The sequence below is a fragment of the Leptopilina boulardi genome, unplaced genomic scaffold (assembly GCF_019393585.1).
Source record: "Leptopilina boulardi isolate dan_hultmark-lab unplaced genomic scaffold, ZJU_Lbou_2.1 LbouV2_1, whole genome shotgun sequence".
NCBI lineage: Eukaryota > Metazoa > Arthropoda > Insecta > Hymenoptera > Figitidae > Leptopilina > Leptopilina boulardi.
The window spans coordinates 1,242,498-1,265,633 of record NW_026137640.1 but is presented as its reverse complement, the minus strand read 5'-3'; the positions used below and the strand labels follow the sequence as shown (position 1 = coordinate 1,265,633).

The 23,136-nt window shown below is 24.1% G+C and overlaps 3 protein-coding genes and 1 long non-coding RNA gene across 5 annotated transcripts in view; 2 read left to right on the top strand and 2 right to left on the bottom strand.

The window, feature by feature from the left end:
• The window catches only part of LOC127289428 (uncharacterized), a 49,584-nt gene that overhangs the window by 24,741 nt on the left and 1,707 nt on the right, over nt 1-23,136 (top strand). The gene's annotated exons all lie outside the window — the stretch shown is intronic.
• Nucleotides 429-3,992, top strand: LOC127287182 (leukocyte elastase inhibitor-like). 2 transcript variants are annotated; one of them, XM_051314102.1, is made up of 7 exons: nt 429-585; nt 1,219-1,317; nt 1,405-1,481; nt 1,629-1,958; nt 2,303-2,559; nt 2,740-2,869; nt 2,976-3,992. In XM_051314102.1, exons 2-7 carry the CDS (start codon nt 1,221-1,223, stop codon nt 3,822-3,824), a joined length of 1,740 nt encoding a protein of 579 aa, XP_051170059.1. In that variant the 5' UTR covers nt 429-585; nt 1,219-1,220; the 3' UTR covers nt 3,825-3,992. The 2 variants fall into 2 exon arrangements, with proteins under 2 accessions (XP_051170059.1, XP_051169981.1); XM_051314024.1 differs by having other exon boundaries at nt 430-585; nt 1,402-1,481.
• LOC127287383 (uncharacterized) lies at nt 4,149-6,973 on the bottom strand. Its single transcript, XM_051314320.1, has 10 exons — nt 6,752-6,973; nt 6,340-6,498; nt 6,016-6,180; nt 5,753-5,923; nt 5,515-5,623; nt 5,297-5,453; nt 5,081-5,204; nt 4,853-5,008; nt 4,487-4,783; nt 4,149-4,426 (listed from the first exon to the last, which is right to left on the bottom strand). Exons 1-10 carry the CDS (start codon nt 6,816-6,818, stop codon nt 4,164-4,166), a joined length of 1,668 nt encoding a protein of 555 aa, XP_051170277.1. The 5' UTR covers nt 6,819-6,973; the 3' UTR covers nt 4,149-4,163.
• LOC127285839 (apolipophorins) lies at nt 7,403-22,362 on the bottom strand. Its single transcript, XM_051312078.1, has 26 exons — nt 22,247-22,362; nt 19,988-20,014; nt 19,713-19,897; nt 19,103-19,285; nt 14,461-19,029; nt 13,875-14,384; nt 13,606-13,792; nt 13,321-13,534; nt 12,967-13,259; nt 12,692-12,892; nt 12,402-12,628; nt 11,844-12,336; nt 11,589-11,773; nt 11,298-11,518; nt 10,660-11,233; nt 10,346-10,590; nt 10,033-10,276; nt 9,701-9,937; nt 9,176-9,315; nt 8,941-9,095; nt 8,672-8,855; nt 8,469-8,607; nt 8,211-8,399; nt 7,895-8,140; nt 7,606-7,812; nt 7,403-7,528 (listed from the first exon to the last, which is right to left on the bottom strand). Exons 1-26 carry the CDS (start codon nt 22,311-22,313, stop codon nt 7,496-7,498), a joined length of 10,155 nt encoding a protein of 3,384 aa, XP_051168035.1. The 5' UTR covers nt 22,314-22,362; the 3' UTR covers nt 7,403-7,495.

Below are 23,136 nucleotides of genomic sequence, written 5' to 3'. Positions count from 1 at the left end.
GATATTTCTGCATTAATTTTTAATTAAAAATTTTAATATATGATTCTAGGAAATATTAAAAATACATATTGTTGGGGAAAAAAAAACTTTTAATTAAGTAAAGAAAAAGTTATTGAAAGATAGATTCGTCATCTATGTATATATATTAAAAAATTAAAAGTATGTTGGGAAATTCCCAATTGACGTAGGTGTTTCTTTTATATTAATAATTCAAAATTATTTTGCAAATTTGCTATTTCATTTATTTTTGTTTGACGAAATGAAAAATTTGTGTTTTTTTAAAGGATAAAAACCTTTATTTATTGCATTGGTGACTAATGTAAAGATTGGTTTATATTATGCTAAAACCTTGACGATGAACGCATTCATACAATTTACCTTCATATATGTATATATATATACTATACAGATTCTCTCAATGTAAAAGATACTAACAAGAGAGAGAAAAAGAGAAAATGAGTAGGGGAGATAGCATCAATGTGAGCAATGGAGGGGCATATCCTCTTGAATATTTGTAGTGATTTGTTAAAATTGTGAGAGTTCACTGAAGATCTTTATAGCTAAAAAAAAACAAAAAACTAATCAGTAAGTACAATCGAATATTTTTGAAAAAAGTTTTTTTCCAATTTATTTTCACAATTTAAAAAATAAATTCAATTTTATTTCCGCGAGACCGTCAAATGTAACCTTGATACTTCAAACACACATGGCTTCTGCGTTCTTTGTGCAACTGTCTATTTAATTTAATAATAATTTAATAATATTTAATAATATTTAATTAATTTTTAATGTGAAATAAAATTAATAACAAAATAAGAGATTTCAAAATTTTTAAATTTAAAAAATATTAAATAACTCTGCGAAAAAAAATTCAACTTCATTTTTATAAACAAAATTATTAAAAAAAAGAAAAATTAATGTCAATGTAATATAATGTAAACATGTTAAAATATTCAATTACGAATTTCTTATTTTGTTACAATTTTTTACTTAACGTGTTTTTAATATAATTAATTTTTTTTCTAATTTTGTTTTTGAAAATCTTAAAAAAAAAAAAAAATTGAGGTTTTCCTAACTTGTACTTATATCATCATATTAGAAAAAATTAATTGAAATCTCTTTGGTGACTATAATTTTTTTAAAACGACAAAATTCTGTCTGAACTTTATAATTTAGCTACAATTTTTTTTTAATAAATTTATTCTATTTTTTTTTCAGATATGAAACAAGTTATTGTTATTTTTTGTGCTATAATTTCCAGTAGAGCTCAGATTTTAATATATCCAGATCAGCAGTATGACAAAATTTCAAAGCCAGGTAAAAAATAAAATTTGAAAAATAGAAAATAATAAAATTGAGAAAAAAATGTGATAATTAATATTTTTTAATTTTTATTAATAGTAGAAAATCTTTTTGGTACTTCGCCTGAAAATAAATCGCCAGCTTTACATGATATTTTTCCTCAATATTGGAGTGATCATGTAAGTTTTAATTTAATTTATTTTTATTTAATTATTTTTAAAATTTTTATTTAATTTTTTTATTTAATTTTAATTACCTAATTATTTTTATTAATTCTATTTATTTAATTTTAATTTAATGAAATTTTTTCTCTAAATTTATTTCAGGTAACGAATATTATATCAAGAGGAATAACAAAATTTGCCTTGGATATGGATGATGCAATTTATAAAAACAGCAATAGTGCAAGCAAAAAAAGAGAAAATATTGTTTTTTCACCACTTAGTTTAGCGGGAACAATGGCAATTGTTCTTTTAGCATCAGGTGGACATACATTTGATGAGGTTGCCAAAATTCTTGGTCTAGAATCAGGTGTCGATGTTTCTGGCCATTCAGAAGTGGTCCACGAGATGTTTGGACTCTTAATTGGTATGGTTGGTAGAAATAAAAACAATCCTGGTCCTCAAGCAACTTATGCAAATGGTATTTTTATTCAGGTAAAAAAAATATTTTTAAATTTCAATTTTTGTTTGTTTTATAAAAAAAAGACGCCACAAACTTATGTACTTTCTGTTCTGTGCTCGTGAAATTATTCCAAATACGTTTCATTTTTTTTCTAATTCCTAATTATTTTATCATTTTGGAAAATAAATTTATTTCTATTAATTTATTTGTTATGAATTTATATTTATTAATTTATTTCTATTAATTTATTTTTATTAATTTATTTCTATTAATTTATTTCTATTAATTTATTTCTATTAATTTATTTCTATTAATTTATTTCTATTAATTTATTTCTATTAATTTATTTCTAAAAACTAATTTTATTCTAATTTAGGAAGGATATCCAATTCGACCTGAATTTAGAGCAATTAATCAGAAAGTATATAAAAGTGAAATAATAAATGTAGATTTTCATAATCATGGTGAGGAAGCTAAAGAAATAGTAAATAACTGGGTTAATAGTAGAACGAAGGGTAAAATAACAAAAATTTTATCATCTATACCAAATCCAGAAACAGATGTTATACTTGCATCAGCTTTATATTTTAATGGAGAATGGGACCAATATTTCATAGACTCTGCTACTATGAGGTTCGTTAAATTTCAAAAAAAAAAAAAAAATTAAAATAAAAAAAATATTTTTAATAAAAATTCATTTTTTTTTAAATTACGAACAAAAAAAGTTTTTATAAAAATTGAGCTATGCTTTAGGTCACATTCTTTATATTTTTATTTAATATAAATAAACTAATTTTAAATTTTCTTTTTTAGAAAACCATTTACCATCGAGCCGGGTGAAACTGTAACAGTTGACATGATGTACAATGGAGCTGATTTTCCATTTTATGAAGACAAAAAATTAGGAGTAAAAATACTCGGTTTGCCATATAAAGGATTGGAGGTAAAAAATTGAAATAAAAATTTTAATATTTATTATTATTATTTTTTAATATTAAAAAATATTTTTAAAACTTTTTCTGATTACATTAATTTTTTTTGTTTTACAGGTGACAATGTACGTTTTGCTTCCAAATAGACCTGGTGCAACAGCATTAAAAGAATTTGAAAGAAATTTAGATCCAAATATTTTGGAGAATTTAATAAACAATGTAAAAAATCAAACATGCATTGTTGGTTTTCCAAAAATGAAACTCTCAAGTAGTTTAAGTTTAAAACGTGCCTTTCAATCATTAGGTTTAATAACATTATTTGATCCAAGAAAAGCTGATTTAAGTCTCCTTTCAGCGGGATTAAATAATTCAATTTCAAAAAAAAATATTGATGACGATCTTAAATCACAATTACCTAAACCACAAGATGGATTTTATTTTCCACCGAGAATTGGTGATACTGATCAAGATAATAAAACAACAGACAATGGAAATTTAAAGAGGAAATATTACTTTAGATATGAAGATATGCTTAGAGGTTATTCTGTTGAACAATGGGATAATGGATTTAATATTAAAAGAAATCGTCGATCGACAAATGATGAATTTAAATCAATCAAGAATATGAATAAACGAAAAAAACGACAAAATAGACCAATTGATCAAGATTTTCTTAATTTTCTTAATTCACAAAATCTACCAAGTTTTGGATTAGATTCATTGAGAAATAGTAAAAATATACAAAATCCTGGATTATATGCTGAGGATATTTTACATAGAGTGGAAATTGATATTAATGAAAAAGGAACAGAAGCTGCGGCAGCAACTGCTGTTGCAATAGAAAGAACTGGTAGTCAAAGACATTTTGTTGCAAATCGACCATTTTTATTTTTTATAAGGCATGATTTTAGTAAATTAATATGGTTTTGGGGTACCGTTAATTCACCAACACCAAATTTTAGATAAAATTCATATTTCATTCAAATAATCGATTATTATCAAATATTTACTACATTAATATTTATTTGAAATTAAATTTTATTTATTTGAAAACAAATATTATTTAATTAACTTAATAATTATTTAAAAATAAAATATTTGATAATAGTCAATTGTTTGAATGAAATAAATTTTTTTTCTATTTTACTGTTTTATTATGACAAAATAAAATATTTATAAATTATAGGTGTAATAGAAATTTTTAAATTAAATTTCTTTTGATATTTACAAAAGAATTTCAAAATAAATACTAAATAAAAAAAATTTTAAATTTTTATAAATATTTTCTTTATTTATATATATAAATTACATTTCATTATATTCATTTGGTCTTGCAATATTAAAATCTAAAATTTCGTCTGATGTTAAAAATCGTACATCACTGTCTTCGGATAATGTTGAACCATTTTTTCCTCTTTTACATGATTTTCGTTTTTTATAAATAAAAAATATAAATATAATTGTCATACTAATACCGGATAAAATTCCAATAATTGCACCAATTATACTAGGTAATTTTGAAGTTTTAGAATCTTTATTTTGAGAAATTTGTGTTGGATAAAGAATATCTGGAAAAAAAGAATTTTCATTTATTTTTTATTTCAATAAATAATTATAATAAAACTTACTTTTTTGTAAATCTGCATTTGAAGAATTTGTTTTATCAATTTTTAACGGTAACATTGTTGTTGATAATTGAATTGTTTTTTTTGTTACAAAAAAAATTGTTTCCATTGTATTTATTTTTTCAGTTGAATATTTTTTTTTCGTTGATTTCGAAATAGTGGGAGTTGGAATTTTAATTGTTTTTATTGAATAATGTAAATTTTCATCTATTTTAATATCGTCTCGTCCCGGTGCATTTGTTGATTCAAATGGTATTAGAGTATTATTTAAATCGACAATATCAACTGTTTCAGTGGTATCTAAAATTATCAAAAAAAAAAAAGAATTTAGAAAATGAAAATTTAATAATTTAATAATTAAAATTATACCTAAAATACAATATTCTGCATAATCTGGACAGCATGTTGAATTTTCTGCACAGTCCAATGTGCAATAACAATAAACTCCAGAATTATTGTTATTAAAATTGTCATATATGCATCTTCCACGACAGCTTTGGGCCGCATTTATAGTTTCAATTTGATCTAAAAAAAAAATTTATTTATTTTACGAAAGGAAATTTTTTTTATGAAAATTTTACTAAATTTTTTATTAACCATCATCAGATGCTGTATTATTTGAACTATTCTTCTGCTGACATTCATTTCCTTGTAAAATTGCAACATCATCCACTGCTATATCGCTCACATAATTACTTCCTCTTATTCCTTCTATTATAATCTGAAAAAAAATTGGAATTAAATAATAATAATTATCACAATATATTATTATTATAAATAAATAAATAATTTTTTTATTTGAAAATTTTATACCTGAAAATTATTATTCGTTTCTGGTAGACGAAAAATTTCATTAATCCATCGATTTCCTTGATTGCCTTCTTTATTAAACATTAGTTTTCCTTTTAATTCCGTTTCTTGTTTAAAATAAACTCGTAAAGCTCCTATTGTATCTCCGTACATGTGATACCTATATATGAAAAAAAAAATTATTTTTCAAAAATTAGTCAACAATTCTCATCGTCATTTACCAAAATGAAAAACATCCAAAACGAGTTAATGATGAATTATAAATAGGTGACATAATTCTAGCTGTATCATTAATTAAACGACCTGATGCTTCAATGTATAAATAGTGACCTAAAAAAAAAAAAAATCATATGAATCAAAAAATTTTTTAATTTATTTTTTTATTTCTTAAATTAATATTAATTAATTTGTAAATATTTTCCGATAATTAATTAATATATTTGCCCTAGCAATTATTACCATCGTTTCCTGGACCTAGTGTATGATCATAAGTTGGACCAGTACCAATATGTGCACTAGGTGTTTCCAAATTATGTCTTCGCCAATCAAAATCATGTTTTGGATCCTGTTCCCACCAACATAGATCAGAGTCTTCAAAATCACATGATATTGGTACAATTGCAGTGGTATCTTATTTTAAAAAACAAACAAAAGAAAAAAAATTATACTTTAAATCTGAAAATTTTTTTCGAAATAAAAAATTAATTTTTTTATATATATACCTCGACAATAAGGTACTGAGCCATTCCATTGTCGACCATCGCAATATATTTCAGTTGTTCCTATTAATTTGTATCCAGGTTCACAAAAATATAAAAGAATTGCACCATCATATCTTGGAAGAACTAAAGAATGTTTTGGTTTTGAAAGTTCAGGGCATTGTGAATCTAAAAAATTAAAAAATTATTATTATACAATTATATTAATTAATAATATAATTATATTAAAAATTATATTTTTATAATTGTAATAATAAAAGAACAATTTTTGTTAATTTTTTTATTATTAATTATTAATTAAATTAATTATTAATTTTTTTTACTCACTAACACATGTAGGTGTTGGCATATCCCATTCTCCGCGTATACAAGTTGCATACGTATTTCCAATAAGTGTAAAACCTGTGTCACAATTAAATCTAATTATCTTTCCTCGGCCTCTTGTTCGAACTCTTCCATTTTTTAAACGAACTGTTGAACATTTATCTATACAAAAAAAAAAATATAAAGATTTTTTTTGTTATGAAAAATCAGTAAAATTTGATTCAAATAATCGAATTATCAAATAAATATTTACTTGAAGCAAATTACTTTTTTTTTTTTAATTAAATAATTATTGAGACAATTGTTTTATTTTTATAATAGTCAAGTAAGAAACTAGTAATTGCGATTTTTATTCAAAAAATTAAATTTTGTAAATAATTCCCAAAACTTTCAAATATAATTTTTTTTTACTCACTCAAATCAACTACATTTATTGAAAACAGCAAGAATGCAATTATAAAAGTAATATTAATATATTTCATTGTTCTTTTTTTTTGAAAAATAAAAATAACACTTTTACACTGAATTTAAAGTGAATTTACACATATCGTATTTTGAAATAAAGGCAAAAGAAATTTTTTAAAAAAAAAAAAACAAACTTATTCCTATTTTAAATACAAATGATGGATATTTGAACTTTTTAGTTTTTGTTGATGACGGCATTAAAGAGGCGGAGACACTGCTTCCGTCCAAAATGTCCACTTCATTGGTTACTATCTAACTTCCTCTTTCTTATCAATCACAAATAATATTAGGCCTTGAAATAATTTTCTTAATGTTACATTATATTTTGATTTTTATAATTTCAAAAAAAGAATAATTGAAAATTATTCAGATATTTTTTAAAACTATTTTAATCCTAATTATTTTACTTGAATTTTGCGAATATAAAATATATTTTCTAATACAAATACTTTTTTAAATTATATTTTTATTCAAGTAATACATTACATAATTATTTCAATAGTTTGCGCTTTTAATTTTTAAATTAATGTATATTTTTAAGGAATTTTCATTATCGAGCAAAAATAGATTTTTTTTTTATATAGAAATTTAAATTTGTCGATTTATGCTTTTTAAAAATATTTTAATGTTATCAAATACATTGAATAATTATAATATATAACTTAATGTGTAAGTTGTAATTAATAATTATCTTCTATCCAGCCTTAGCTGCAGCTCTTTTGGATTTCTGAAAAAATTTATTAATATTTTACTAAAAAATTGAATGCAAAATATTTTGAAAAAAATCCTATAAAAATTACTAACCGACAAAATTCCACTTTCTGTGCGATTTACAATTTTACAAACGGCACGACTATATACACCAAATTGTGTTTTACAAGTGCAATCCTCTTCTAATTCAAGACCAGCAAGTCCTTGTGCTACTCTACGTGCAGCAACTTGAACAAATTGTTTCTTTTGACTTGGTTTTGATTCCAAATAATTTTGAGCACTAAAACTTGCACCTCCAGACTATAACAAAAAAAAAAAAAAAAAATTAAGAAATTAATTTTGTGGAAAATAGAAACGAAAAAATAAATTAAAAAATACATACATTCACGGCAAAATTGGCACAAACATCATTATCAGAAACATGTAAATTATTCTTCAGCTCATTACTGCCTTCCAATGGTTTTTTCTTACTGTCAGTAAAGATGTAAGCATTATTATAATCAAAACCAACAATATTCTTTTGTGGTTTTCCGGAAACTTCAATATTTCCTGTTAAAAATATATGATGATAAGTAAGACCCATATCACGATATGTTTTATGACCCAGCAAAAGTCTAAGTTGTTGAAGCTGTAAATAAAAAAATTAATTAAAAAATCGAAAAATGAAAGGAATAATAACTAAAATAGAAAATACTTGCCGATAATGGTAGAGGACTTTTTTCACAAGATGATGCAAAAACGCCAATTATTGCTTTAGCTGCACCAGGTCTAAATTGATAATCAACAGCTTCTTCATAAGCATCAGTTAATCTAAATGTTCCTAATTCAACATCTAATCGTTGTTCTAAATATGTCATTTTTTTCTCTATGTTACCCTCTTTCGCTTCCTAATAATAATAATAATAATTATTATTATTATTAATGTATCAATATTAAATGAAAAACTATGTTTTTACCTGTAATGTAATTATTGGATCACGTTTTTCAAATTTAATATTCTTAACATCTCCATCAATATTAATATTACCACCGGTTGTGTAATGCTGTGGCCATTTCATTTTATTACTGAATCCAATAAGTCCTATGTGAACATCACTATAATGGAATAATAAAATTAGAAAATAAATTTAAAAAAAAAAAGGATTGTTAATAAACTTACGTCATTCCTTGTTGCTTAAGTTCATTTCTTAATTCTGGTATCATTGATGTAACTAATTCCTTAAAGACTTTTTCATTATCAGCCGCTTGTTCAACAACAAAAATAATATCAGCTTCTTTCTTTGGAATTTTTACACTAAATGAATCACCGACTGTAATACTATTTTGTCCCACTTTACAATTACCTGGCGAAAATAATTATTTTTAACATTTGTTTTATTTTCGATTCTTTTTTTTTTTTTAGTTGTTTTTTGAAATCAGAAAACTTACTGCATGCAGTTGGAACGTTGACCTTGATACGTGAATAATAACAAGCTACATAATATGCACTGGCTACCATACATGCTCCTTTCTTTGAGCCAACTTTCACAGAATAGTCGCAAGCTTCTCGATAATGTTTTGGATTTACGTAATTGAAACAACCACTGAAAAAAAATTAAATTTAGTTAATTTAAAATTTTAAATTAAACAGTATAAAAATTAAAATTATTTCTAATATTCATACCTCATTGGTGAATTACCAGAAAAGTATTCTGTACAAATTGGTGCTCGTGGTGTCTCTTCCTTATGATCAACTGCTGTTGACGCTGGACAATTTGTACCAATTTTATAAGCATTTGCAAATTCTGTTTCACTTTCTGTAATCTGTAAATATTATTTTTGTTAATATTTATTTATTAGTAAATGTAATATTGAAATTTTTATAACAATTTTAATTCAATATAATTATCATCAAATAAATATTTATCTGTATTTATTATTTGAGAAAAAATACAGAAATTATTTTTTACAGAAATTATTGGTTTAATTGATTTCAAAAATTATACTGGATAGAAATTAATAATAATTAAAAAAAAGAAATAAATAATAAATAAAATAATAAAAATAAAAATAAAAATAAATAATTAAATAATAATAATAATAATAATAATAATAATTAAATAATTAATTATTAATTATACTTATTAATTAATACTTATTTGAATGAAATAAATTTTTTTTTTTCACTCTCCAATGAGAAATCTCTCACCTTGCCAGATGGAAGAGTAAAATCATCATAAGGCTCATTATTGCCATCTCCAAATAATCCACGTAATCTTCCAATATAAAATCCAGATACTCGTAAGACACACATCATTGGACTGCCAGTGTTACATTTCAAATGAAGTCCATATTTTGATTTAACATTCAATACCGGAGGTGTTAAAAAGGCTTGTAAATTTTGTGTTTCACTTGGAAATTCAGCTGATTTGTCATTGACCAATATCTAAAGAAAAATAAAAAATTTGAAAATAAATAAAATAAATAAATAAAAAATATTTGAAATAGTAAATTAGTTTTTTTGTATTTTTTTTTACTCACATTTCCATTAGATTTAATAGTAATACTTTCTGTAGGCTCTGTGACAGTGACACTGGCTAAATTTCCATTATTGAAATTTGCAACAACGGAGAAATTTCTATTTAATACGTCCTGTGATAAAATATAATTACAAGTGCCCGTTACAATAACATGACGTCCATCATATGTAAATACATGTCCTCCATCAAGAACCATTCCAAACATACTGAAAGGTGGAACAACATCCTCCCATAATAAAGTTGGTCTGAAAATTTTTTTTTATTAGTACTTTTATACAAAATTAAAAAAAAATTAAAAAAAAAGAAATTGAAACCTGTAAGCATAGTATAAATCCATAGGAGATGGTAATTCATTATTACGCAATAAATTCAAAACAGAAATTCTAAGAGTAGAAATGCCTGGTAATTTTCGTAGAAGATTAAAATCATCAGGAATTCTTGCTTCAAAATAGTTGAATAAATTTTCAAATGTCACTTGAGGTTGCAAAAGTTTCATAATTGATTGAACTGCCACAACCGTATGAGTATAAATATTTTTAATTTCCGAAACATCATCAACCTGTTATTCAAAAAAAAATAAATTAGACTTTCGTATATTTTTTTAATTTCTATTTTTAATTTTTTTTACCTTTTCATGCTTAACGTGTTTAATGATATAATTATAAGTAATATCAAATAAATCCTTAAGCTCTTGTGTTGGTAAAATATTTTTAATAGTAAAACATAATTCTTCAATGGGTGCTAAAATTGTTTGTGGTATTTGATAATCGGCAATATTTTGATATTTTTCTTTAATTATATCATAAATTGGAAGTGCTTTAAGTTGTTGTACAAGAAGTCCAATAAATTCTTTAACATCTTTTTCAATTTGTGTCATGGCTTTAAATAAAATTTTAGCAACATCTTTTGTTAATTCCGACATAACTGTTATTAATTCTTTCATTTCTTTTTGATGTTCATTAATGACATTTAATAATCCTTTGAAATAAATTAATGCTAAATTTGATGCAGCATCAATAATTTCAACAGTAACTTGTAAAACTTTTTGCATTGATTCTTTTAATTGTGGCCAAATTGTTTTTATTGCTTCTGTTAATTTATCAATTATTTCATTATATTTCTTTTGTAATTCCACTAATTGTTCTGTTAAAAGTTTCATTGTTTCAGCCAATGATTCAAATACACCACCAAATAATTTATTTCTAGAAAAAAGAAAAATAAATTATTTATATGAAATAGAAATTATAGAGAAAATTAAATTCTTACAATGTTGCTTGAATTTCTTTCACAGTTTCATCTGCATGAAGTTCTTCAACAAGTTTTGCTAATTCAGTTTGATAATGATCTATCAATGGTTTAAGATTTGGTTGTGCTTTTTTCAAATGTTGAACAAAATCTTTTAATTCTGATACAATTTCTTCGCCTATGTCTTCGATAATATTTTTAATTTGTTTTATAGCTTCAATAGAATGTTTACGAACATATTCCTGTAATTTATAAAAGTTGTAAAATAGTTTTTTTTTCATAAGAAAAGTGATTTATTTGTTTATTACTTACAACTGTATCTACAATGTTTTCTTTACTGTAGCCAAAATCTGGTTTGAGGAAATTGCTTTCATCTAAATGAACTAATGTAAAGAATAAATTCTTCTTTTCACCTTCTTTATAGACATCTAAACGAATTTCAGCAATTTGACCAAGAACAAATTGTCCATTACCAACCATTTTTGTATTAGGTTTATCTAAAAAGGAAAAAAAAAATGTTAATTTTTATCAAAAAAAAAAAATATATATATATTTTCCATTTCTCACCTTTTACATAGTTGGAAAATTTAAAGCTATTCCAATTCTTTCCTTCGAAATTGAAAACAATTGGTTTATTTGTCAGTACACTTAATTCGGAATCAATTTTTTGTTCATTGACAGTAAACATCATTTTTGAATTATAATTAATCAATTCTTTATTTGGTGACGATACTAAAAGATTAACTTCTTTATCATTAGCAGAAAAATCAAAACCAAAACTTTTTGGTTTTTGATGTTCATCTGTATAGAATAACATTGAACCCATTCCAACGGCCATTGTTGAAATTGCCAAATGTTCTTTTAATTGAATTTTCAATTTTTGTCCTTGGCTATTAATTTCCATGTACTTTGTATAATTAAAACCATGAGGAATTGGAACACGTGTCATTTTAGCGATAACATTAATTTTTTGTGATTTTTTAGCAAAAAGATCAATATCCAAATTAGCGTCAACTAAATTATCACCTCCATAGTGAATTCTTCCTTTAACTGTCATGTCCTAATAAAATTTATTTAATATTAGAAAAAAGAAAAACAAAAACAAAAATTATATTTTCCACATACTTTTGGTTGTGATGGATATGTAAATTTAGCGTCACCGCTAAGTGATGCAGAATTTTTTTCAGCATTAAAATGTCCACTAACTGATAATCCAGTTTTATCTGTTGGTTTATTTTTTCTATCTAAATAAAATGCAGCATCCATTTTATAAGCTCCAGTATATTTAGTTTTTGGTATTTCGTATGATGATATCACGGCTAATTCACGATTTGGTAGTGTGAGAATTGCACCTAGTAAAAATATAAAATAAATTAGAAAATGTATTTGAGAAATAAAATATAGTAAATAATTACCTGCTTCTTTTGAATTGGCATATAAATGAGTAGTGTATTCAGTTTTATCTTTAGAAGAATGTAAATACAAACTCGACGTATGATCATATGAAATATTATCTATCAAATATTTGGTACTTGTTTTTAATCCAAATTCAGCAGGTACGTTAAATTTCTTTAAATCAACTTCAACTGTTAATTGATGATTAATATGTGATTTCGCTGAAAAAAAAATATGTATTTATAAATTTATTTAATGAGGCGAATTATTTTTTTTTAATTAATATGAAACTCACGGTCACTATCGAGTAATGATTGTAATTTGAAATGTGCACAGTCTTTACTCTGTTCGCAATAACTATTAAAAACATAAATTTCTTTATTTGTGACTTTAAGTTCACCAACAACGGCTGAAGGACCAAAACTTGCATTCAATAAAATTGCACTTCCAATTTCATTGTCAACTTCTTTTGTAAGTTCTTGATGTATATATTTGAATAATGAACTTTTTGTGTTTTCACCAATTTTCAAACTACCTTTTCCTTCAACAATTACTTTTCCAGCTTCTACATGCTTTTTATAATCCGTGCTGTAAATAATTTTTTTTTTGTTAATTATGAATATAAAAAATAAATTTTAATTTTACACACCTTCCACTGATTATATTTTTTCCATCGCTTGTTACAGTTACAATAATTTTTCTTCCTGTTTTAGCGGGTTTATTTGCTATTTCTGCGTGAATTTTTCTTTGTTTCATTTTATCGCAATCGAAATTTACAGTTATGATAAAATCATCTACACTTTCCAATTTAACATGATAATCAGATGTTACAACTGCTTTTGGTGAATCAAATTTAAGTTCACCTGAAAAATAAATTTTTAAAATTATTTTTTATAAAATATAACAAAATTTTGCTAAATTAAATTCTAAATACCTTTAAATTCTCTTTCACCAAGTTTGTTATATTTAGATAGTATCTCAGTTTTTCCAGCAGGACACGTGAAAATTAAATGCATACTTGGCGAAACGGGATCTATTTTCACTTCACTTTTCATTGTATATTTATTATTATTTGCATTGACAGAAATATCGGTATTATGATTTTGACCTTCATTATCTTTCTGAAATATAAAAAAATAAATAATCATTAAATATTTCATAAAAAATATTACTAATTTTTTTATATATATATATATACTTTACCTTGTGACTAAAAACAATATCCAAATTTTTCATTTTTTCAATTGGAGTTTTAACTTTAATATTATTTTTAAAGAATGTCATATCTGATAAAAATTCCGTATTTACATCGACACTTGTTTCTTTGTCTCCGGATTTTACATTTAATGTTGCTGAACCTTTTTTCGAATCTGTTGTTGGATCAACTTTATATACACCATCAATGGTAATTGGTGGATTATTTAAAATTGTTAAAACAATTTTTGCTGAACCTGAATTTTTATTTTTTGTATTTAAAGGAATGCCTGTTTGTTTCAATACGGTATTTAATTTCACAGTTTTATCATCATTATAAACCAAATTTGTCGAATGAATATACTCCATAAGACTCTCTGTATCTTTTGGTAAAATAATACTATGTGATGAATCTAATTTTAAATTTTTTAATTTCTCATTTGGTAATTTAACTTCAATAGAACCGGTATAAACTGATGGTTTATCAACATTATTTCCTTTGGTGAATTTTCCACTTCCCTGAAATTAAAAAAAAAAATTAAAATTTATAAAATAAAATTTATAAATTAAAATTTATAAATTAAATTTATATTACCTGAAATGATGTATCAGTTCCTAATGATGATTTTCCCGTCCATGCTAAATTATTTGGACCATATTCAAGATTTAAATCTAATTGAAATGGTTTTGGTATAACTGATCCCATTAAATTAACTCCAATTTTAGCGACTCGATCTCCTAATTTTTCGGCATTTTTATTTTCAACAGCAACACTAATTTGAATATCTTTATTGTCATCATTAACAAGTTTTAATTGATGTGTCACTTGGAATGTGATTTTTTTCAAATCAATATCTTTTCCATCTTGATTATAAATAATTTTTCGCGTTGGTCCACCTTTTTTGATAGAATGTGCCAATTCAAAATTAACATGTGTTAAATCAAATAATTGTGAATCGGTGGGATTTCTTTTTATCATTCGTTTTCCAATAAATGTAATATAATGTCCATTTGGTAAATGAACATCAATATCACCATTTAATGTGCCATCCATTAATTTCCCTTGAAGATTTCCTTTAACATTGATTTCTGTTTTATATGACATTAATTCAATAATATTTTTTAAATCAACTGATGTTTTTGTAATATCAGAAATTGTTGATAATTTAATACGTTTACTTGGATCTTTTTCAGCATCGTAGAGAATTTCAATATTAGCTGAATGTTGTGTACCACTAATTGTAACATCAGCAGTGCCTTTTATTTTTCTATGTACTTTTGGAATTTCAATATTTATATCAGCACTACCTTTACCATTTTGATAATTATATTGACCGTTTGCTAATATATATTTTTTCAAATTTAAAGCAACACTTCCTTTATGATTAACACGTTGTATTTTCATATCAAAATCAACATATTGTACACCATCAACGCCAATTTGAGCGTGTGAATTAATTTTTTGCATATTAAATTCTAATCCAGTGTCAACTTTAATTTTTTTTCCATTTAAATGAATATTTCCATCGAGTTTAACATTAATGTCATTTGGTTTAGCAATATCGTGTGTCACTATAGCGTCGGCTTCATATTTTCCCCCAGGTGTTAATTCCAATGAATTTTCAAATTTACTCTTATTATCATTTATCATTTCACGTTTAGATTTCAATTCTATTTTATTTTTCAAAACATGTGCTTCCAATTCAATTTGATAGTCACCTGGTTGTGTAATACCAGTTTTTCCCGATAATTTTGTTCCAAGTTTAAATTTATCATATTCAAATATAATTTCACTTTGCAATGATTTTTTTGTGAAAGCACCTTCCAATTTAAATAGAAAATTTAATGCCGAATAATGAAGTTTATTTGAAAATCCAAGTGCAAAATTTTTTGAATCAAAATTATATGCAGCACGTTGATTTAGAATTAATTGATTTTTTGAATGTTGTGATTCAGGGCCGTGGGCAAATTTAAAATTTTGTTCAAATTTATTTTCTTCTCTTAAATAATCCCAATCAACACGAAATGCAATATTTGGATCTTTTTGTGGTACTGCTGCTATCATTAATATATAATTATTTTCTTTTAATCGTTGTCCTTTTATTTTTAAATCTAAAATTTCATCACCATAGGAAATTTTAGCATTTAATCCACGAATATTTGGTGTTGCTGTCATTGTTCCATCTAAACCAATGAGAGCCTTATTATTTGTTGTTAATACAACTTTTTCGAATTTATATAATTTTCCACCTTCATGATCAGCTACTGTGACAATTCCATCTAAAGTGTATTGTTGAATTTTTGTACCAGTTTTTGTGCCTGTTAATTTTTCAATATGTTCAGGAATTTTGTATTCTAAAATAGGTTTATATTTTCCTGGACTTTCAACTTTAACACCAATTTTGCCAAAATATTCTATTTGATCGTGATGAACTGCAACTGTTATTGAACGTTCTTGATCATTGTCTTTCAAAATTACTTCGGCTGATGCTTTATAATAGGGAATTTCAAATGTAACTCTAGCAAGTTTATCAGGTTCAACTGCACCTTCAATTAAAAATTTCAAATATCTATTACTTCGGCTATTTGGAGTTTCAACGAGTAATTCCAATGATCTTGATTTTGGATTCTTCGTATTGTAAAATACTTTAAAATGATAATTGGTCACATCAATATTATCAATATAAAAAGCTAATTTTGCTGGTCCACTTAATGGAAACAATGGTTTTTTTCTCATTGATTCAATACTATCATAAGGCAATGTGACTTTTCCACATAAACTAAAACCAAATACACTTGCAGATTGATCGAAACAATCAACATATTCACGATTTTTACCATGAAACTTTGGTGCAATATAATTTTCACCCTTATCACCAGAAGTCATTAAAATTTCACTTGAGAGACTTATTAATTCTTGTTTACGTTTAAGCATATTTAAATTAACATCAACACCTTTTCCATCAAGTATTTTTACAGTTATTTCTGAACCTGTTGCGGTATGTAAAGTTGATACAAGTTTCAATCCCGATTCAACATCAAAACCATGAATAATTAATCTTCCTTCAACTCTAATCGATGCACTTGGTTCTAATGACAATTTAACTAATGCATTTTGTGGATCTTTTATCATTCCAGGAATATCAATTTTTCCACTTGTTTTAACATTAACAGCACTTGAGCCAATTACACCCAATGACATTGGTACACCCAATCCAGTTGGATAAACAAGTTCAGCATCAAAAAATAATAAATAATTTTCCAAATTATAATTAAAATCTTTAACTTTATCAATACCTTGATCAAGTGCATCAAATATTTTATTAACAATATATTCTGGTGTATATTTTTGACTTGTTGTACCCTCATAGCTAATATATGCTAATTCAACACCAAACATTTTTATCGATAAATCCAAATCTAATTCATTATCAATTTCATTATTATGTAATTTTACATTATCGGCAAATTTATCAAGTTCAGCTGGTTTCACTTCACGTTTACCACGTGTACTTTTAACAAAACGTTCCCTTATTTGTTTACCAAGATTTTTTAAATGATCAATACTTTCTTCAACTAAATCATCGGGTTCACCCTTTCTCATATAACCCTTTGGACCAAAATAACGTTCAATAACTTTATCCAAATTTTCCACTCTTGTTTCTAATTCAAGAAAATTAAATGAACGACCAAATATTTCAGTTGTTAAATTTAAACTCGTTGAACGTGGTACAAAACTATTTTGACTATAAATTACATTACTTTCCATTGTTGAACCAACTCCAAATGCATCAATATTATATGATAATTCATTATTAAAGGAAAATTTACGAAAATCTTGTGGAAATCTTTGACGTGGTTTTATTAAACCAAGATGTTTTTGTGCATCATATTTATTTGGATCGGCAGACGCGCGTAAATTACGTAAATGTGATGTTATAAATGATCCAACTTGATTAATATTTTCTTTATCTAAAATTTCTTTAACATGATTAGCAACATGTGGACATGGACAATTAACAAGTGATAAATAAACTTTTATTCTTATTTCACTATCCTCTTCTTGATCTTCAAGTACTTTAAACATTTCATTTTTCCAATTCATCGAACATTGAACTGGTAATACTTCAATAGCTGCAACGCGTACTCTATTTTTTACACTCTTATCTTTTGCAATTTCAACTAATTTTTTCATTGTTACATCATCTAAATATTTTGTATTACCAATTGTTTTCATTGCTGATAATAATTTATCCTCATCTTTTCTTGTATTTGCCTTTCCATTATTTATTTTACTTAATATTTTTGCAAGCGCCGCTTGTACTTCAGGTACATTTTCACATTTATGCTCTTGACAATATTTACCAATTACCTGTCCAATACCTAAATATCCAATTCTTGGTAAATTTTCCTCATCCAATAATGATGTTACAGTTGTGACTGCTGGAAGATTAACATGACGAACAAATGCCAAACTTGTATAATATGCAAGTGTTTGTAATTCATTTATTTGATGTGATTTTATTAATTCAACAGCAACTTCAGCAGCTTCACCACTTGCTGCACGAAATAGACCATCTAAAAATATTTTTCTCTCCTTTTGTTTATCTTTAATATTTTCAAATACTGAAAGAATATCCTTTTTACTTGAGACACCTAATATTTTAACAAAATCAGCGAAACGTTGTGCTGCATCTAATTTAACAGAATCTGGTGATTGTTCTTTAACGGCATTTAATCCATTCATTATTGATTCAACGGATGATTTAATAATTGGATGTGGTGATTCAAAGAAAATTGTTTTTGGTATTGATACACTTGACGCTCCTGAATCATCTTTTTTTTCATTTTTCAATGTTAATTTTATTTCAATTATTGTTTTAACACCTGAATTTCCATTACTAAATGGTTTAAATTTATATGTTTCTGTTGATATTGCTTTATTTAAAATTCCTTTTTTAAAAATTTGTTCAACTTTTTGATGTGCCGATAATAATGGCGCCGATTGTATACTTGATCTTGAATCAAATGTTGTACTAATAACACCTTCACGAATATTTTCTCGATTTGTACATTCATTTAAATTTCTGAATTTATTAACAATTACAGAATCTTGATTTGTTTGAAAATTAAAATCTGTTGTACAACCACCAAAAATATCACCCTGAAATTTATTTATTATTAGTATTTTATATAAAAAAAAAATTTTTTTTTTTAAATTTATTAATAAAATATACCTCGTAACGAGTCGTTGATCCACTATCTTGCATTACAGACGATTGTAATAGAGAAATAACAGCTCTTTTAATATTCAAAGAAGCTTGTGAATCTCCAGATTCTGCACAAATTTCACTATCAATGTGTCCATTGTGATAATTAAATTGTAGAGGATGTTGCTCTACATCTTTTAACGCAATAGGCTAAAAAAAATTATTTTATTTTATTTTTTATATTTTTATTATTATAAATATATATGAAGAAAGAAACATAACGAATTATAGGTTATGTTGTATTGTTTTTCAAAAAAAAATTTATTATTTTATTTTTTATATTTTTATTATTATAAATATATGAGGAAAGAAACATAACAAATTATAGGTTATGTTGTAGTTTTTTTTAAAATAAATTGATTATTATTATTTTTTATAAATTTATTAATTATTATTTTATATTTTTATGCGTAAATGTGACGCGATATGCGAAGAAAGAGACATTATGATTTACAGGTTATGTTATATATTTGTTTTTCAAAACATAACCTAACTTTTTCCCTCTCGTCTCTTTTCTTCACATCGCGTGATAATATATTTTTTTAATAATAGGTGTATTATTTTTAAATTTACTTACAGCACCATTGACTAAAACATTTTTTAATCTTAATTGACGAATGCAATCAGGTTTCACAACTAAATCGACATTTGCTTTTAATTTAAAATTTGCTTCAGTTTGAGAATCCGTGACAGTCGTTACCGATAATCCCTCCAATTCATAAGAATAAATTTGTCCTTCCACATAATTCTTTTCGTATTGTGCTATTAATATATGAAAAATATTTATTTACATATTATATAAATATTAAAATATAATTATATAAATTAGTATAAATATATATTTGTACTCACTTCCATGACAGCCAGTATTACACTGATCTATAAGCAGACGAAACAAATTATAAACTATATATATTAAGTATATATTTTAATTAGAAAAATATCAAAAGGGATAAATAATTAGGTAAGAAATTATTATTATTATTATTATTGATTATTTTTCCGAAAAAAAACATTTTCTTTTTAATAAAGGAAAAGGGGGATGAAATTTCTCTAAAATAAAATAAATAATTTAAAACGTCATCAAAACGTGTACAGCGTTTATCAATAAATATTCTGAGAACACATCTTTTGACCTCTGACATCTTTAAATATATCTTTATGATAGCAGTATTGACCTTAACCATTGAACATGGAGAAAGAGTGATATATTTTCTCCATACTTTTCTTTCACAATTTCTATATTTAATAATTATATATAGGTATGTATATGAAAAATAGTTCTTTTTTCAAATTAATTTATTTTTTATTGTCAAATATAATTTTAAATTATTTCCAAAAAAAAATATGCTTCCTTATTAAAATTTGTCGTTAAATATAATAAAAATAAATCAGCTATATATGTGATGAGAACTACATAAAAAAAATAGTAATTAATAATATAAGATAAGCGTTATATGAAAGGAGATAATTTTTTTTTAAATGATAAAATTGATGAAGAAAAAAATAATATAAATAAGTTTGATTAATGATTTATGAAGAAAGTTATGCTTTTATTTTTTTTTTTTATTGTCTATTTAGAAATTGATTATATGGATATATTGGCGAAATGTTGGCGCAGCAATATTGATAAATTAATATTAATTTCTCAATATAGCAAAACACTGAATTAATTTATGATTAATTGATAAATTAATAATGACAAATAATTTAATAACAAAAAGTATAAAAATTATTAATAAATATTTTTCTTCAACAATAAATATCATATTTTTGATATCATTTTATTAATGAAAGAAAGTTATTGCATTTAACTAAAAAAGAAACATAAAATAAAATTTATTTAAAAAAAAAGTTTGTTTAAAAAATATTCACCGCAAATCTTTAAATAAAAATTAACGGATGAGGGGAATTGAACCCCTATCGACCTATGAACTTATTAATTCTTTAACCACTACATTTATTAATGCTTTCATTATGATAAATTTTTATTTCTCAAAGTGACTTATTATTAATGAATCAGTTAATCATCAAAATTTTAAACTAATTAAAAATTTATTAAATAAATTTCTAAATATTTTTTTGAAATAAATTTTTTTTTTGTGTTATAAATTACAAAAATTTGATATTAAATATAAATATTATCTAATTGTATAAAAAATAAATAAAATATTGAACTGTTAATATTTTTCTAATATAAAATAATAATAAAGAAAAATTTATATAATTTTTTTTTTTTTTTAATGCAAATAGTCGCTGAAGAAATATTTTTGTCTGTGCGCAATTTTTTTTTATAAATATATAAAAATTACTAAATTTATATTTAAAAAAAAAAAAAATGTGCACTAGAAATAAATATATAAACAGTAATAGAATATAAAAAATTTATAGCCGTTTCTTTTATCTTTATCAAGGTCAGAAATTAAATTAGAGAATTCAATAAAATAAAATAGACGACAATAATTCGTAGAGATAGTTTAAATTTATTTTGTGTAAGATTATAAAGATCAAATAATTTATTTCACTTGGTAACAATATATAAATATGAGGATGTCAGATTAATTTACCGAATTTCCGGTTTGGAAGATGTATAATGATTTCAATGATTCACTACTATTTGTGTTGTTAAAAAAAACAACAATACTAAAATATAATTAATATTTTTAATACATTTAAAAAAAAAATAGTATTCTTTTTTTTAAATTTGATAATAAAGGTAAAATGTAAAAAAAATTTTGGATTGAGATTTTTTTTTAATATTGAATACAAGAAATCATCAAACAAGCCCCAAAAACACCCCACGATTTTTTGAATTGAAAAATTTAAATTATCACTACTAAAAAAAAAAACCCTTTTAATTTTTCGAACACGATTGTAAAAAAAAAAACAATTTTTTTTCACCTCTATCACTTAACACAAAAAAAAGTATATTATTTATTATACAAATATACTAATCACCACTTTTAATTTTTTAAATAAACGTAAACTTTTTTTTTGAATTATTATGAATGAAACAGATAGTCATTTTTGTATTAATGAAAATTTGAGATAATTAATAACTTTTTTTTCAGCACACTGTATCACTTATTATGTTAATTATTTATTACTTACTCGCTAAAGTCAAAGATGTAAAAAAGATGAAACTAGTGAGAACAGCCACGATCAGTGGATGCTCCATGACGATAACACAAGAAAGAGAACAGTGTGTTGCCCTTTTATGCTCTCGTGTTTCCCCTCCCTCTTTTCAATTTTTAGTTTCCTACCCCTCTGAATTTAATCTTATAATTTTTTTTTTGTAAAAAGTTTTTTTAAACCCATACCTGAATTGTCAATTGAAAATAAAAAAAAAAATTATAATTATTTCTTAAAATTGTCTGTACTATTTTTAAAAGTATGAAAAAATTTTTTTTATTCCTTTTTTCCATATCGCAGTTCATTCCACTGTTTTTTTTTTTTTTTTCATATCTAGAAGAATAAAGCAAAGATCATTAATTGAATTGAATACTTGATCAAATTACATTTTACTTGAGAAAAAAAAGATACATTTTTTTTTTTTAATAAACTTTCGTCGACATATTTTATTAGTGAATAATATATTTAATGTCAATTTTTATTGTATCTAGATATTATTATTATTTTTTTTTTTTTTTATTTTAAGGAAGAAATTCACGTGAGAAAAAGGTTTTAATACAACAAGATTGTGATGTCGTTCACAAGTCCGATTGATTGTCATTAGGTCAACGGTCAACGCTTATCAGGCTTTAGGGGACCAGGCTTCAATCGGTGACAGTTAAAAAGCAAATACTCAAATAAATAAATATAACATAGAAAATAATTTCTAAAAAAAAAATATTTTCTGTAAAATGATATTATTTTGACTTTAGAATTTTATATTGGCCTCAGAAATTATTTTATTTATAAAATTTTATTGTTGAGAAAAAAATTTTGACATCTAATTTATTTAGAATTTATGTGAAATAATTAAAAATTACAAATATTTC

Bases quoted from the DNA above. Each gene is read 5' to 3' on its own strand.
- LOC127285839 (XM_051312078.1), bottom strand. From the start codon at position 22,313: ATGGAGCATCCACTGATCGTGGCTGTTCTCACTAGTTTCATCTTTTTT. The intron at 13,535-13,605 runs GTATTTAGAATT...TTTATTTTTCAG, and splicing joins TGGTGAAAGAGAATTTAAAG to GTGAACTTAAATTTGATTCA. The intron at 7,813-7,894 runs GTATGTATTTTT...TTTTTGTTATAG, and splicing joins GTGCCAATTTTGCCGTGAAT to TCTGGAGGTGCAAGTTTTAG.
- LOC127287383 (XM_051314320.1), bottom strand. From the start codon at position 6,818: ATGAAATATATTAATATTACTTTTATAATTGCATTCTTGCTGTTTTCA. The intron at 6,499-6,751 runs GTGAGTAAAAAA...TTTTTTGTATAG, and splicing joins AATAAATGTAGTTGATTTGA to ATAAATGTTCAACAGTTCGT. The intron at 4,784-4,852 runs GTATAATTTTAA...TGATAATTTTAG, and splicing joins TGCAGAATATTGTATTTTAG to ATACCACTGAAACAGTTGAT.
- LOC127287182 (XM_051314024.1), top strand. From the start codon at position 1,221: ATGAAACAAGTTATTGTTATTTTTTGTGCTATAATTTCCAGTAGAGCT. The intron at 1,318-1,401 runs GTAAAAAATAAA...TTTTATTAATAG, and splicing joins TGACAAAATTTCAAAGCCAG to TAGAAAATCTTTTTGGTACT. The intron at 2,870-2,975 runs GTAAAAAATTGA...TTTGTTTTACAG, and splicing joins TGCCATATAAAGGATTGGAG to GTGACAATGTACGTTTTGCT.